At 44.5% G+C, this 16,629-nt stretch overlaps 2 protein-coding genes across 3 annotated transcripts in view; both read right to left on the bottom strand.

Moving 5' to 3' along the window:
* lrpprc (leucine-rich pentatricopeptide repeat containing) overlaps positions 1-2,411 on the bottom strand; it is a 37,597-nt gene extending 35,186 nt beyond the window's left edge. Inside the window, exons 1-5 of the mRNA XM_076160367.1 lie at positions 2,216-2,411; positions 1,226-1,428; positions 425-547; positions 183-304; positions 38-96 (exon numbers count right to left, since the gene is read on the bottom strand). Of these exons, the coding sequence (XP_076016482.1) occupies positions 38-96; positions 183-304; positions 425-547; positions 1,226-1,428; positions 2,216-2,394 (686 nt within the window). The 5' untranslated portion in view covers positions 2,395-2,411. The remainder of the gene's footprint in view (positions 1-37; positions 97-182; positions 305-424; positions 548-1,225; positions 1,429-2,215) is intronic.
* A 265-nt stretch (positions 2,412-2,676) lies between these two features.
* On the bottom strand, positions 2,677-4,929 carry znhit2 (zinc finger, HIT-type containing 2). Of its 2 annotated transcripts, none has more exons than XM_076160261.1 (2): positions 4,863-4,912; positions 2,677-4,681 (listed from the first exon to the last, which is right to left on the bottom strand). In XM_076160261.1, exon 2 carries the CDS (start codon positions 4,635-4,637, stop codon positions 2,949-2,951), a length of 1,689 nt encoding a protein of 562 aa, XP_076016376.1. In that variant the 5' UTR covers positions 4,638-4,681; positions 4,863-4,912; the 3' UTR covers positions 2,677-2,948. The 2 variants fall into 2 exon arrangements, with proteins under 2 accessions (XP_076016376.1, XP_076016375.1); XM_076160260.1 differs by having other exon boundaries at positions 2,678-4,640; positions 4,863-4,929.
* Positions 4,930-16,629: the final 11,700 nt, after the last annotated feature.

The raw sequence follows: 16,629 nt of genomic DNA, 5'->3' as shown, positions 1-16,629 counted from the left end.
TTCAGCTCATAAATCGCAGGTTGGACAGTTTGTTCACCTGGCTCCTTCGATATCTCCATCCTGGCAATAAGCATCTATGAGTCTCTGGTAGGTAACCTAAGAGATGAGCAAACTCAAATTGAGCTCAAAAGTCCATTAATGTGAACGCACTCTTGCATTTATTGTGCCCTACAGTTACTCACTCTGTTGGGTTGGATGTCAGCTGTTTCCATCTTTGCCAGGAAGTCCGTGGGGGAGAACTTGAACTCATTCTGCAGATAAACCTTCAGCAGTGCGTTGTAGTGGCTCACATCATATAAAGCATCTAAGGAAGACAGGGAGAAGATATATAAACAACTTTACTGTGGTTCAAAGCCTTATTATAATCAGTCCAACAGTAAGAGAGTATGTTGGACACAGTGACATGTTTTCTTCAGTTTCTCACTCAGCTGTTGCAGTTTCTCAGAGATCTGGTGTGCCAGCTCGGTTCGCTCTTGTGGGGGAACTTCAGGCAGCAGAGACCCGCAGCTACGTAGCAGCAGCAAGGCCTGGTTCCCACTGGGATAACCTGAAAACACACAGTCACATATTTATTATATATTTTTAATTTTACATCAAATTCAGCACTAGAACTACAGGGGGCGCTAGACTTCACTCTATCTGAATCTGCACTGGATATTTGGGTGAACATACTGTATTGTTGATGGCATCATCTGCACCACCAACAGTTTATAAGCAAAGAAGCTGAACACACACCAGAACAGCCCATCATTGAATATACTGTTAATGTTAGAACACAGGTGTTGTATTTCATTGTATTGCTTTAAGAGCCACAGGATGTCAGTGTCATGTGACAGGAACCAGGAAGTAAGTGAGAGGAACATGGACATAAGTAGGCATGCCATTCTGAGAGCAGGGTTTTGTCGTATCTGAGATGATCCAGCTACATCTGCAGACAACCAACGCCTCACATCTCCAGTAAGTGTTAACCTTTTGTTGTTACATCTACAATCGCATGATCAGTATCGGCGAAAACGTCGCACTTTGTAAGGTTTGCTGATTGCTGATGACTGCTAGGCAACTGGACTTGCTGGTACAGGGCTTGAAGACGTGTTACAGAGTTGAAGAAGCCTTTCAGATGAGAAGTGAAACGTCCAGTTGCCTCAGATTTCCTTCCCTTAGATGCCAAGACCATCATCCTCTTCAACTACCCTCAATCTGTCTCCCTGCTCCACATTCTGCCTACCTGTCCTGCAGATATCGTGGAAGACTTGGAGCAGCAGGGTCTTGGTGACGCGTCCCGTGTTCCTCACAGAGCTGTCTAGTTTGTTCAGAGCCCAGTCAAACTGCACCACCTGCATGGTCCGGACCGACAGGCTGCCGTCTTCCTGCTGCTCTGTGGCCATCGCATACGTACGCACACATCCCGTCGCACAGGGCCACACACCACTGAGAGAGGGGGGAGAATAGAGAAGGCAGGTGGAGTATGAAGAGGAAATTGGGGAAAAGAAGGAGAAACCAATGATTATCCAGTAATTTCATCTGTTTCCTTCGTCAATAAAGCTTTGTTCTTTTGTCTCCAATTATTCTCCAATTTTAATGACCCTAGTTTTATAACTGTCGCCATAGATAGAGAGATTTATCATGTTGATCTGACCCCAACAGAGAGCAACATCACAGCAGAGTCTTCACTCTGCTGTATGTTTGGAAGCAGCCGTGACCTTGACAGATAAACGGCTATAATCATGGCTGCTACTAATCATTTGTGCCCAGTAACCGTCAGGTACCTTTAACAGAAAGCGTCAAGAATACAGTTTAATGTTATAAACTGTGTCATGGTGACATCATGGCCTAAAGAGCTTAGTCTGTAAGCCAGTCCGAGTCCTGAGGCTATAAGATAACAGTTTTAGGCTATTACTAGCTTATAACAAAAACAAAAGGGTAATTTTCAGCATAAAGTGTATTTCATAATTGTAGTTTTATGTTTTAAGTTGTGACATTAACTGTAAACATGAGTTACATAAAGCCAGATCAGCTTTCATCAAATAGGCCATGTTTCTTACCTCTACACTTTTGTTAGAGGTGTTTTATACCTTTAAACATACATTTCACAGTATGACCCATTATAACGCAGGACTGTTGTGTCCTAATCGTGAGTGTGTGGTTGTCATTGACCCTCAATGACACCCGGCTTCACCATCACGCGTGGCTAACCGCTAACGGGGCTGCGTGTTACCTGCTTGTTTGTCCGCGAGCAGGGAAGGTCTGTCGGGAACAAGCTCCGGCTCCTCTGCCGCCGAGAGCTCCGCTGCACAGCCGGCTGAAGGACGGCCCGGTTCTGTTGGTCCTGGCGACGTGAAGTAAGCCCGAAGGCAAACATTTCAGTAGCCGTGCTGATCTCAAGAGCGCAGCCATGTTTCGTGTTTCGAGTCGCAGCGTGAAAGGACATCCGCGGCACGTGACCGCTCCAAGATATCGCGAGAGTGCGGGGCTCTCATAGACCCTTCGGCTTGTTTAAATATTTAAATTTAAACTACTTGAACTTGAACTTTAAAAAGGACATTTTCTATAATGCATTCAATATAATAAAGACATAAAGAACATTATTCAACAACATTACAACCAATTGACTCTAAATACACACAGGCACACACACACATTTAGCAAAGAACATTTAATGTCATTGTATCCATATAATAAAGACAAACTAATGTGATGAGGGAATTATTTTCTCAAATATCCAATTTGCTATTTGACATTAGGAAAGATCTGATGACACATAGGCAGATATTTGTATACATTAACACATACAATGTTTTGCAAAAATACTCATTTATTAAAAGGTTGTGATCAACATTACTATCAAATACAATCCCAGACATTTGGCGGATGATGTCACAATTAGAAGCTGAACTTTATTTTCATGATTTAATACAGCCATCTATTATACTGTGCACTCATTTCCTAAATCAGTCCAACTCTTCAATCATCTTGCTTTTGTCTTTCCTCTTCCCTCTCTTCCAGCTCCCCTCCACTTCTCCCTTTGCTTTCTCCATCATGTGCCTTTCTCTGTCCCGTTTGCTGTGTTCATGCCACAGCTCCACAGCCACTCTGTTCATCAGGCTGCGTCCACTGTCGGACACCCAAGCCTGAAAGAATTCACACTTCTTGCTGGCCATGAAGCACCTCCGTCTCTTCTCCCCTTCCTCTCCTTCTTTACGCAGAGCCGCTCTGGCCTGGGAGAGCGCTGAGCGGAGCTGACTCAGAGCTGCCAGGCAGTATCCTGTAGGATCCTTTCTGCTTCTGCCAGTCACGATGTGAGCCGTGGCCTCCAGCGCCCTGGCCGGGGCATGGGGGTCCTCCTTGTCCATGTGCCCTCCGCTCACAATGGCACTTTCTCCACAGTCTAAGGCCTCCTGGACGGAGTTGAACACCCTGGTGGAGCTCAGAGTCTCGGACAGAGACAGGATCATGTCGCAGAACTCAAAAGTCAATGAATCTGTGCAACCGTTAAACAAGCGAAGGGTGAAGCTGTAGCCAAAGAGTGTGTTAACTAAACTGTAACATACAAGAGGAGATGGATCTGCACATAAGGAACTCAACTTTGGAATCTTAGCAGAAATGACAGGCACCCTGAGTGAACCTCCTTTGCTTCTATCTGCTTTATTTCTACCTTTATCCTGAACCTTTCCTGGTGATGTTTGGTCTTCATCTGTTTTAGAGGGATTTTCTGGATCCCTGCTCTCCATTTTGCTTACTTCCTCCTCCAGCATCTCAACCAGCCCTCTCCCTCCCTCCTCATGCTCCTCCCACCATGGCCTCCACAGGGGGACCAGCCCTCCCAGAGCTCCGCCGTTCATCAAAGCCATGAACTTCCCTTTCTCCTGGCCGTCCAGAAGTTCCCACAGTTCCGCCTCAGAAAGCTTGTCGATATCTAACCCTGAGAGCCGGCCAGCCAAGTCCAACTCCCCCTCAGCGCTTACAGCTTCCTCATCCAAGTTTCCTACATCCTCATCTCCATCCTGCCCTCCTCCTCCTATCTCTTTGAGTTTTCCCAAAATATACTCTATCTCTGTGGCGTCCCCGTCCTCAGACTGTTGGAGCTCTGCCAGCCTGGATAGAAGCTCCACCACCTGCACTCTCTCCTCTGCCTCTCCCTCCACAACACCTGCTTCTCTTAACAAACCTTCCATCCCCCCGTCTGTCCTTTCCGCCTTTTCTCTCAGCGACAACAGAATATTGTGCATTTTCTGTCTCCCCTCGCTCTCCGTCTTCCCCATTTCCTTCAGCTCTTGTAACACAGACTCCTTGTAGAACTCCTCAGAGCAGACAGAGTGATTTGGGCTCCTGTAGCACTCCACACCACAATAAGCCAGGTTACACCGGGGGCACGTGTAGCAGGAGGGTTTACATTCACACATCCCACAGATTGGTCTCAGTCTGGGGGTAGTCCCATCATCTGTGCCCTCCTCATCTCCTGTCCTGGCTGGAGTGAGAAGCTCCTCTTGTCCGGCAGCAGCAGCTCCTCTGGAGGGGAGCAGGATCCCATCTCTGGTCTCTGGGTCGGGTTCTGGGTCTGTCCACTCCTCCTTTGGACCGATGTCGGTCAGCAGGCTCCTCACAGACGGAGGCAGGCGCCGTCTAACGTTTGGATTCATTAGCTGTAGATCGGACACAGAGCACGCAGTCAAATCAATGGAATCTGAGCGATGAAGACATTAGAATGAGACGGACAGAGGCGAGCTACTGTTTTTGTATTGTTTTGCTGGTGTAAGTCCCATAAACAAGCATCGATCATATTCTGATCACTGCGAAGCAACGTTCACCGCCAGTATAATAACATTGTTCCTATAATGACATCTTAACGAACAATATGCACTTACTCGCTAGCTTTTGCTCTTGCAGCGCTGTTGTCACGTTTATATCCGTCTTCCTTGCTGTCGCAGTTTGATGACGCTACCACCCCGCGCAACACAGACGTTTTCGTGTCATTATTCTAAGAAACAACCAAATATATAAAAGTCGTCTAATTACTTTACTTTTACAACTACCAACACTGCTGCTACTAAAGATAAAATAAATATTTCAATTGTTTTCGTTTTGGGTTAGGGTTAACATAATGGTAATGGTAAACATATTGTTTTTTATAAACTCACGATTGTTTTGTAAACCTTTTTAATTCACCTTTTGGTCTCGATGATTGTTTTTACAAGATTTAGTAATATATGAGAATGACCTCATTTCTTGTGATTGTATAGTATAAGTGACTAATACTAATATTGTAACGCCTGTTAGTGTGGATGACACCACTCAGTGTGATGACATCACTATTGATAATTTAAGTAGTCTTTGGTAAATTCAAATGTAAAGAAATAAACCTGTGAAATACGATCATAACTGATCACTGATGAAGTATTGAGTATGAAATATCCAGGTTAGAAAATTTTTTTTTTTTTAAAAGCCATACATTACAATTAGCATTGATGTCACCTAATTTCTAAACTAATCTTTAAAACTCTTGACTTGTTCAGTCATCGTTCAGTGACACTGTGGGGTGGAAGATGAGGTTAAAAATAATGCTTTTTAATTACTTTATGCTGAGATGAGATTCACTAATGAATCCATCATCAGGTTTCTGTCAGCTTGTGTGTGCGTTTTCACTCAACTGTCCCTCTACGTCTTGTTCTAACTGTGCTGTGTGTACATCTCCCATGGGACTGTTTGCTGGGAGGTTATTGCCCCCTGCATGGGGTCAAGCACGGTAAAGGTCATGCAGGTGGGAGCTGTCAGATGGCGGTCCACCCCTCACTGGGCCAAGGGGCTCCTGTGCCGCCTGTCAGAGCCTGTGGGGAAGAGGAGGAGGAGGTCTGATGTGTGCCGTGCTGTCTTGGCCCCCGCCACTGGCTGCTGTGCCAAGCTGCTGCCCTCTCCTGTCTCCCTGCTTCTTCCCAGGCATGACCTACCAACATGTTATTGCCACCAAGATTAGGGCCTTGCTTACAGCACCACACACATTGTGCTACAAAGGCTGTCTTTGGTTGCTTTATGGTTACACAAGCAGACTAGTAACTGTGACGGGTTAAATCCCTGGCAGATACCTGTCTGACCTCAGAAGCTACACATTAAATGGTTAATATTTGATTTGGTAACTTGATCAAAATTCACCTCTCAATACAGAAGTATATATGTTTGTCTTAGAATTGTTGTCAGACTGGCAGATTTTTGCAATGGCAGGTTGTGAAACAAGTGAAAAGCCTTTGGGGAGTAGTGCTTCCAACATGTCAGTCCACTTCAGTGAGATGACAAACTGGACAGGCTTGTGTTGATATGACAGCCAGGGAGAAAATGAATCTAGAATGAGGGGAAAAATGTACAAACCATCCCAGCTGTGCTTTCATTAACTTGAAGAAATGATTCAAGATATAATGTTTAAAATGCTAGACAATAAACTTTTTAAATCTTTGGAACCTTTAGCCTGATCTCTGTCTCCTTGAGTATGGGAGAAAGTGTCTTCAACAGTGAGACTTCTCCCTCATCTCTTTCTCTCACCTCTCTTTCTCCATCACACAGTTCCCACAGGAATAAACCTGAGACACCTGAGTGTGTGTCGGTGTATCACCTGCTTCCATCTGTGTGACCTCCAGCCCTCCCTCTCTCCCTCCCCATGAGAAGGAGCAGCGTATCAAGAGAAATAGGTGAAAGGGAGGAAGTGGCAAAGGAGCGAAAGAGTTGAAGTACATCCGTGTCCAAGAGGATTCGTCTCTGCCTGTCTCAATCAGGATGTGAGAATGTGATGGCAGGAGAGACAGAGCGAAGATGATCCCTCAGTGTGTGTGTGTGTGTGTGTGTGTGTGTGTGCTGAGGTGTCACGTGTGTGAAGATCACAGCTCCATGCTAGTGGCGAGCAGGGATGATGCTCCGATACACTGAAATGCCAGAGACGTCTGTGCTGTGATATGTAGACTGTGTGTGTGTGTGTGGGTACATGTCTGTGTATGTGTGGCGTCTTGTGGGGCATTTGATATAGATTAATACTTTCTTATAAGTGTGTCACCTTGAAAATACAATAGAATGATATCAGACGCACACACATATACACCTGGGATACGCATTTACAACGTGCTGTATACTCACACACACACACACACCTGACATCATTACACATGCTCTCTCTCCCTGTGTGGGTGAATAATTAGGTAGATGCAGGCTTGTCTCTGTGTTTCTCCTCACACACATGGAGCGACACGAATTGAGGCCAACACGGCTCACTGTCAGCTCCACTTCCCTCTCCTGCACAGTCACAACACCACACTAGGCCATGTCTCCTCTGGTTTATCAGCCCCGCTATCTCCTTCTGTCTATCTTTACCTCTCACTCGCACGAGGTAGGTGTGAGTCACAAAGAATTCTCTAAGCAGATCAAGGAAAACTGTTTCTGCAATCGGGCAGCAGACGCACACACACACACACACGCTGACGGTGGTGTCGTTGCAGTCGCATCATTATATCCATAATTAGCAGGGAAAACCCTTCACGCTCCAACACTTGCATGCATTCTCAGCATGCACTCTCCGGTGTCCTATGCCAGCTCTGTCTAACGCATGCAATGTATGTGTGTGTGTGTGTGTGTGTGTGTGTGTGTGTGTGTGTGTGTGTGTGTGTGTGTGGTCTACCCCTGTCCTATTCTAGCTTGACAGATCCTGCTTGACACATGGCATGCTTAGCGTATGCTTATCAAAACCTAGGCTCATACACTATTCTATATTTGTCTGTCTGCCACATTGCAAGACATGAAGCAGATATTGTTTAACCCTTAGATGCATAAGTGGGTCAAAAATGACCCGGTGAGGTTGTTTTCTTGAAATATCTTCGTAATGAAAAATTGTTATCATTTCATATTCCAGGTATTCCTCAAAAAACATGTTTTTGATATAATGCCATTTACATTTTTAACTTACCTTTTATACATTTTAAGAAATTGTAGTTTTTGTATTACTACCCCAAGCTTCCATAAGTGGGTCAAAAATGACCCGCATGCATTTTCTATGGAATCCAATGGGAACCTTTGATTCTTATCACCTGTGGCTGTCAGGAATACATTAACTGTGGACCACACAGACTATATCAGAAGTGTCACCCCTCAGGAAGATTATTTTACACAGCAAGAGCTGATACGTGTAAGTATTATCTTCATATAATATATATAATATAATATATTTCTACAGTACATGCCAAGCAAGCCCGCCAAGTACGGCCTAAAGATCTTCTGGGTTTGTGATGCACGCATTCCCTATGCAATAGATGGTATAGTTTACACGGGGAGACAACCAGGGGAAGAAGTTCAGAAGAATCTGGGGGAAAACATTGTCCAGCAGTTGTGTAGTAGATTTAGAAACACAGGTCACAACATCACCATGGATAACTTTTTCACCAGTGTGCCTCTTGCGCAGCATCTCTTCGAGAAGGATCTCACTATTGTGGGGACTCTACGTCAGAACAAGCCAGACATCCCTCCTCTGATGAAGCCTTCCAAGTCCAGGGAGGTTCATAGCACAGAGTTTGGATTCAACGACAGCCTTACCATGGTCAGCTATGTCAGAAAGAAAGAAAAAGCTGTTGTGCTCCTGAGCACGATGCACCACGACAAAGTAGTGGATGAAAATAGCCACAACCCAGCCACAGGAAAGAAGCAGACAGGGCCAACCAAAGAGAAAGAGGTGTCAGATCTGCCCAAGTAACAAAGATCGCAAAGTCAACAATACGTGTGGGAAATGCAATGTACCTGTGTGCAATGATCACAGCCAGAAACAGGTAGTTTGTCTGAACTGCATACAGTGATTAGACAAGAAGGCAAAACAGGGAAAAGAGAGAGGAACTGTCAATGACTGGACAGTTACACACATACATACACACAAACACACACACACAGACACACACAGACACACACACAGACACACACACACACACACACACACAATGGATGTTCACATTTTTCTATTGCTGTTCTGGGTAAGTTTCTTTTTCAAAAATGTTAAAAAGTGAAAAATAAACATGAAATCATTCTTGTGTGGTCCTAAATACAATACTAAATATTATACAAGTGATTATTCTTAACCAAATTGACAAAAATGGCATAAAAACACATTGATTCTAATATGGGTCATTTTTGACCCACTTCTGGAAGAGTGTAGGGTCCAGTCACTCGTGCATCTAAGGGTTAAATTGGGGAGACAGAGGGATGAATGAGTGAGTCAATGTAATGAGAGAGACAGCCTATATGTTACTGTATATACTATCACCTCAGCCCTGTTAGACATCAACTTGACTTTAAGCTTGACTATAAAGTAAATATGTCCATCATTTTCTCATAAATAATGCCACATCGTGCCACAACAACACACACATACACACATGGCACATACTTATTTGGATAACACAAGAAGAATTCAACTAATGCCTGGATTTGCTCACAAACAGATGCAAGCACAATCCATTTTCCATTTTCCTTTATGGATGTGTTTGTAGTCATGTGAAACTCTTCAAAAGCTTAAAAGTGACAATCATGAACGTCAACAATCAACATGAATTAATAAGGATATTCTGCAGGTTAAACAGTTTGGCCAAATAACAAAGCATTGCATGCAATTCATAATTAAATATCAGCATTAATTGTTCACTATAAGAAAGTACAATAGGGGAACTCTGTCAACAGTGCTGAAGAGGGGCAGAGGAGCACTTGGCATTTTAAGTACACCATACTCCCACACTCGCACTGAGTTAGTGTTTTCCTGGAAAGGTTGTGTGTTAGTGTGTTTGACTGCACTCGGACCCTGGCTGGGATGTTGACATTAGCAGGCCGCGACGCGTCACCTCTACTTTGGGGAAAAGGTCTACAGAGAACATGTCTTCACGCACAGCAGGTGGATTTGGAGTTTGTGCATGTTTTTGTGTGTGGGCATTAAATGTTTTTAACAACTTTTGCTTTGGTGGACCTGGTACCAGTTTTTGAATCTGATTTATGGGTCTAAACAAATTTGAGGTGCATTTATGCATTTTTTTAGATTATGAAGCTATGATATAAATGCTAAATCAAGACCTACTGAACAATCTTTACTATGAATGTTCTAGATGTATGATTGCTGGTCTCTTGAAAAAAAGGGGATGTATTATCTGCAAATGTATGAGTGCCAGAATGAGCTCAAATCAACCAGAAATATGCAGACAGTATCAAAAAACTGCTTTTCCACCATTTCCAGATAATTTGGAGCTCTTGGTCGCCTATTCGTGTGTTGTGCCCAAGAGGTATCAAACCATGAATTACTGTAGATGTCAAACAAATTTCTTTCTTTCTGTGCATGTTTGTATCAAATCTTACAAATTTCGCAGGTTCAAAAAGAACGGCAGAGGCTTTCAAGTGCTCCGTGCACTGAAAGGAATTCCTGGTGTGAATTCTGCTGACAGGTAATTACACTTTCCTGGGTGGTAGCTTTAGTTTTCAGCAAAATGTTAAAAATGAGACCCTTTCATATGTTTCAATACAAAACTTGCAGCACATCAGCTGAAACACTTCCCCGCTCTAATCTCCTCCGTCAGCCCTTTGGAACTTTTCCCGACATGGCCCTGCATTTGTTGACTACCATCTTGTTTGAGCCGGCTGTTCACTTTTGCGAGGTTCTGTGACAGCACTTAAATCTAATTCAGACGAGATTTATACTCCACAAATTGTTGCCGTGCCAACTCAGGCGCGTTGAGCGAACGGGATAGGACAACGAGACGCAAACAAACAAGCATATAGATGAATAACCCAGCGCTGATGTCAACAACTCGGCTGTCATCATCAGCGGAGACGGAGGCCCTCTCAAGCGTGACACGCAATTGCCACACAGGAGAAGAAGAAAGGGTCAACAAAACGATTGAGAGCAAACTGACGGGGAAACGAACTCGTGCATCTGAGATTTGCTACGACCCCAAACATGCAAACATATATTGTTTTTCTCTCATTTTCTCCCTCCCTTTGTTTCCTGAGCCCTTGCCAGATGTTTGTGCGTGCGTGCGTCTTTAATGCGTGTTTGCGTGTGCACATATGTATGACGTCCAGCGCTCTCGTTTGATTTATGTGGTTTGGAATGTCAGACATGTCTTGTCACATTAGGGAGGATGCCGACTGCCATTGTGGGCTGATGGAGGAACCTCAACAACAAACGCTCCACTCCCAACTGCAACCCCCCAACACCCCTGAGTGCTTGGCTTTTATCAGTGCGAGGGTCTGTGGTCAGGGATTGTGGGGGTGGGATTTTGCTGTGAAAGTCTGGCCTGGGGCAACATGACAAGACGGTGGGGATTTTCTAAAGAGCTGATAAAGGCAAATGATGCATCTTGGTCTCTATGGCAGCTCACAGCCTGCAAGATTTACTTCTTCTTGCAACAGATGTCTTTCCTTTCATCCCTTCATTGGGTTAGTTTGCCTTCTTTCTGTCTCTTTCTCTTCTCTTCTCTATCCATCCATCCATCCATCCATCCATCCATCCATCCTGAAACCATCCACCAGCCCTTTGGTGTCTTGTCCATCCCTGTATCTGTCTCCTGTCTGCCCTTAAGTCAGCTGGCCTACCTCTCTTCTTTAACCCATTCACCCCTTCATCCTTGGGCCTTTTGACTGCAGGTGGATGTTGCAGGTCTGTCTCACGGTGACAAGGCTGCCCTTCGCCTCTGTGTGTGTGTGTGTGTGTGTGTTTGTGTGTGTGTATGCGTCGTGATAAGGGTGTGAAGGATGCTGTCATGCTTTCTCAGGATCATATGCTGGCTGTCAGACATGCTGTAAAGTAACTGACATGCAATCTCTGAAATGCCCCCCCCCCTCTCTCTCACACACACACACACACACACACACACACACACACAGCCATTATTCCTGCCTGCCGACAGTATCGTGGGTCGGCTTCTTCTCCTTTTATTGCAGTATGTTTGTTCTAAGTTTATTTGTCCTATATTTATGTGTGTGTGTGTGGGATGCATATCTGCATGTCTATGTGTGTCATCTCAGGTGAAGGTGAATGTCTGTGTCTCCCAGGGCCCAAGCCTGTCCAAGACACATTCACACACCACTGGGTACATCATCGATCCCTCCCCCTTCCTTCCCTCTTCTTCTCTGTCTTCCTCTCCTCTCCTCTCCTCTCCTCTCCTCTTCTCTTCTCTGCTCTTCTCTTCTCTTCTCTTCTCTTCTCTTCTCTTCTCTTCTCTTCTCTTCTCTTCTCTTCTCTTCTCTTCTTGTGTGTGTGTGTGTGTGTGTGTGTGTGTGTGTGTGTGTGTGTGTGTGTGTGTGTGTGTGTGTGTGTTTCTCAAGGTCCGGTGAGACGGAGGAGGCGAGCAGGTCTCTGTTGGCCACAGCACAGCTGTCGTTTCAGGTTAGCGAAGGCGAGAGGTGGCTGAGGAGGAGGAGGAGAGGGATGAATAAGTGAAGAAGCTGCAGTCTGGACTCATGTTAAATGTAGAATGGATAACAGACCAAACTGCTGGAGCTCTGTGTGTGTGTGTGTGTGTATGTGTGTGTGTGTGACAGAGAGAGAGAGAGAGAGAGAGAGAATGTGTGTTCATTTTTACGTGAGCGCTACAGAAGACCTGCTCCTTGTCCCACTGAGCTCCCAATTAACACACTGACACACACACACACACACACACACACACACACACATATGCATTCAGGACCCCAGAGAGAGGCCCCAAACCTGCCTGTCAGCTGCTGTTAGATCACACTGCACTGGGCCTACACTGCAACACACTGTCTCACACAAACACACACACACACACACACATACACATACAGAGAGAGAGAGGCACACATTAAAATGCAAACAAACATTGAGATTATGTTTAATTAAGTCATAATATCCATATAATTGAAGAGGAGCCGCTGCGTTGTTTAAACACATCTCACTGTGTCATATAGACAATGTCACTAATGTGTAGAGGACAAGAGAAGCCTGTGGGAAACACAGCAAGCTTTCCCCTCTACAACTAAGAGACTAGAGAGTTGTTGGTTATTGATGATGATGAAAACTCCTTTTAATTGCAGAGTGAGTTGCTTTTCTCTCATCTCATCAAACAGCCTCGGCAAAGGAAACTTATATCTATGTCAGGGATTTAGTATTGTATGTGAGGACATTTCTGCAGGGTGCATGCTTGTCAGGTTTGGAAAATTAAAATTGTTTCCCCTTGCGAGCTGCGGTCAGGATTTAAAACCCACTGGTTTACTTCATGCATCATTTTCTATTCTGCGTTTCTCCCTTCCTTTTGCTGACATTTTCCCGTAAAGACAAACAAATCCACCCATGTGTTATCCAGAGTGAGATCGATGTAGGTCAAGCATGCACGGCTGGGACACATGATGAAGATGAGGATGAAGGGGAAGCTGAGGTGGTGGCCTTCCTCGGTGCCTGGTCAGGGGAAAGATTGTCCTTGCTTTGTTAAACGATTTCTTCTGGTTGAACTCTCCTCCCAATATCAATCAGTGAGATATTACCGAGAGATCACAGAGAGAAAACGAAGTCTGCATGTATACCCAGACTTCCCTGGGTCACCTTGGCATACAGCTCACTCAGTGAATCAATCGGTTTATTGCCATTTCAATAGCCATTCCGCTTGTTTTGTCACTAAGTGCTGTGCAGTGCCCAAATCGCAGTCAGACCCCCACAGATTTTCTAGATGTGTCTATTTTATGACTATAATGGCAAAATGAAATGGCAGGAAGCCACTTCAGTGCAGAGGGTAAATGTATTGTAATTGAACGAACCGTTGAGCGCTGCTACAGCCTTATATAATGGGCAAGATAAGCGATACATTTCAAGCTCTTGTGTTTTTTCCTCTTATGTATCATAAATGTAAAGACAATACCTCCTTCTTGGTGTGATTGTGTTTAACAGTTTAGGCCAGTCCATGTCCACAGATGTATGACTAGCACTGTATTAATGGCAGAGTTTAAGGGGATACAAACATCATGCAGCCAAAACCTATAGTTTCTCTAATACATGTCTGCCTGAGTATCTGTGGCAGGTAGACACTCCTATCTACCAGCACAAAGGCAGTATGGGCTGAGTGGATCAACTGCTATCCAACAGCCGAATCACCTGCCTGCTTTGGCTGCATCACTGCTCTGCTCGTTGACTCTGGCAGCAGTACCACTCTCTTCCACTAGATGGGAGTGTGATACTACTGGAGGGCCACAACCGACCCTAATAGCTTTTGTCAGGGCTCTGATTTATCAACTCACCACCGGTAAGACCAACCATATTATAACAAGGCATTGAAGCAGTAATGCAATTATACAAATACGCTACCTGACTGCACTACATGGGTTCAGTCCCCTTCAGGCCACAGTGCCTGGAAGGTTAAAGAAGTTGGTTTAGGCTGATGTGTTCCTGGTACAATCCCAGGCTATAGGAGTGATCTATACATATCTATTTAGTGTCAAATGTGTTATACGTGAATAAGCAAAGACAAAAACAAAGCCTGGGTATATAACTGCTGCCAAATGCAGTTTATCATGTTGGTAAACGCACATGCTCTCCTGACACCAACATGCAATGTACACACTGTTCTTCTGTCACAGTAAAGGTAGTGGGTGTGTCCAAGCACAAGTCTGTTATTCGATGTTATAGACATGTGATCAGAAGACTCTGTGTGTGTGTGTGTGTGTGTGTGTGTGTGTGTGTGTGTGTGTGTGTGTGTGTGTGTGTGTGTGTGTGTGTGTGTGTGTGTGTGTTTGTGTGTGTGTGTGTGTTTGTGATATATGCATAAGCTTGAAAATAACATGTGTCAGCAACTGCTGGGTATGCATGTGAATGACATATGTCCATGGACAGCCGAATGGTTTGCATGGATTGTGTGTGTGTGTGTGTGTGTGTGTGTGTGTGTGTGTGTGTGTGTGTGTGTGTGTGTGTGTGTGTGTTTGTGGTAGTAATCCGCACTGGGCAGCTGCGCTCATTCGTATTCAGCCCCAAGGCACTCCTATACGCCACACCGCTGATTAGGGATCAGAGACAGAGAAAGAAGGAGAGAGAGGAATGGGAGAGTGAGAAAGAGAAGGATAGAGACAATGCAAGAGAGAGAAGGGGGGGACCGCTTTCATTCAGTAAACAGCTCATTAATGACTCTAATCCCATTAAAACTGGGGTAACAGCTTGCCCCCTAATATAACATGCATTAGTATGTATGTGTAAGTGTTATTGCCGCGTAGATGCTCACACACAGACATACACACATACACTGTACTCTATGACCAGGAAAGGAAATTGATTTTCCCTCATAAACATTCGAGAAATCCCTTATGTCACATTGTGAGCTGTGAGGTTTGGAGAGCGCTCTAATGAAAATGACATGTAAATCAAATGAGAGCTGTGTATTTTCAGGCACGATTTGCCAACAATTATTGTTTTGACCCAGCTCCTCAGTTGACAAAAGAAACCTGCTCCCTCTGAGGAGCAGGAAATCAGCTTTTCAAGTGCTCTTGTGAAGAGTGGAAGGCAAGGCAAGGCATGAGTGCTGCACGCTGCAGAAAGGAGCAGACATGGTGATTTCATACAAGCAGAGAAGAATAAAGTCAAGGCCAAGGCTAGATGTTTGTTTCTCCCTCAAATATATAAATACGTAGCCTAGTGATGAGGCTAGTGACTATTTCGAGAAGATAATAAAAAGGTTAATCTCTTTGTTGTATTAAATCATTGATTACAAAAGGTTTGTGGCCTTCTTCAATGTTACACAAAGCTGGTTGGTCTTTCACATTATTTACACTATGAAGGTTGCTAAAAAGAGACCACACTTCTCTCCACACAGGGGTCGCATCCCACTCGTCCATCAGTCAATTAGTCAATAAATTAATCAATGACTCAAACAAAGATATGGATGAAAGGAGTGTTGTGTCAGTCTACACAACAATACAGAATGTGCATCATTTAGAATATGTATACAAAAATATGAGTAGGATTGTTTTATTCAAACATCTGATACACTCTGATACATTTCAGAATACAAGAGCAGATATCAGCATTTGTTCTCTTTTTGTGTGTCAGTCGTTTATCAAAACTGTCCAATGGCTGTAGGCGTGAATATGTGTGTTAGGAGGGTCGTCCCACCCAGTGAAGTGTCCGTCCCTCTACCTCCACTGACTCCTCCTCAGTCTTCCCCTTTATCAATCCATCTCTCACATCAAAACTAGGAGTCTAACTTATTTTACTCCATCTTGCTCTCCATGCACCTCACTCTTTCTCCTCCTCTGTCTCCTTATATCTTCTCCTTCGTCTCTTCCATCTTCTTCTCCTTGAGCTTGACGAGAAGGGAGAGAATGATGAACTTTTAAAAACTGTCTTTACCTGACTCGTCCTTCCACAATCTCCTCCTCTGGCTGCTTCCTCTCCTCTGACTCTTCTGTCTACTCCTCCAATTGAACTTATTCTCCTCCTCCACCTGACCATCCCCTTCCTCTTTGTCTTCATTCTTCTCCCCTGACTCCTCCTTAATCTCACCTATCATCCACCACTTTCTCACCCTCATTCATCTTCTCCAAACTCTTGACCACCACCTAAGATGTGACCTGGGGGATTCTTTGTCAGTTGCACACACACACATACACACACACACACACACACACACACACACC

This window comes from Genypterus blacodes, unplaced genomic scaffold, assembly GCF_046128005.1.
Source record: "Genypterus blacodes isolate CSIRO-AG114 ecotype Tasmania unplaced genomic scaffold, CSIRO-AGI_Gbla_v1 ptg000105l_1, whole genome shotgun sequence".
NCBI lineage: Eukaryota > Metazoa > Chordata > Actinopteri > Ophidiiformes > Ophidiidae > Genypterus > Genypterus blacodes.
The sequence above is the reverse complement of the archived record's forward strand: the minus strand, read 5'-3'. Positions and strand labels throughout refer to the sequence as shown.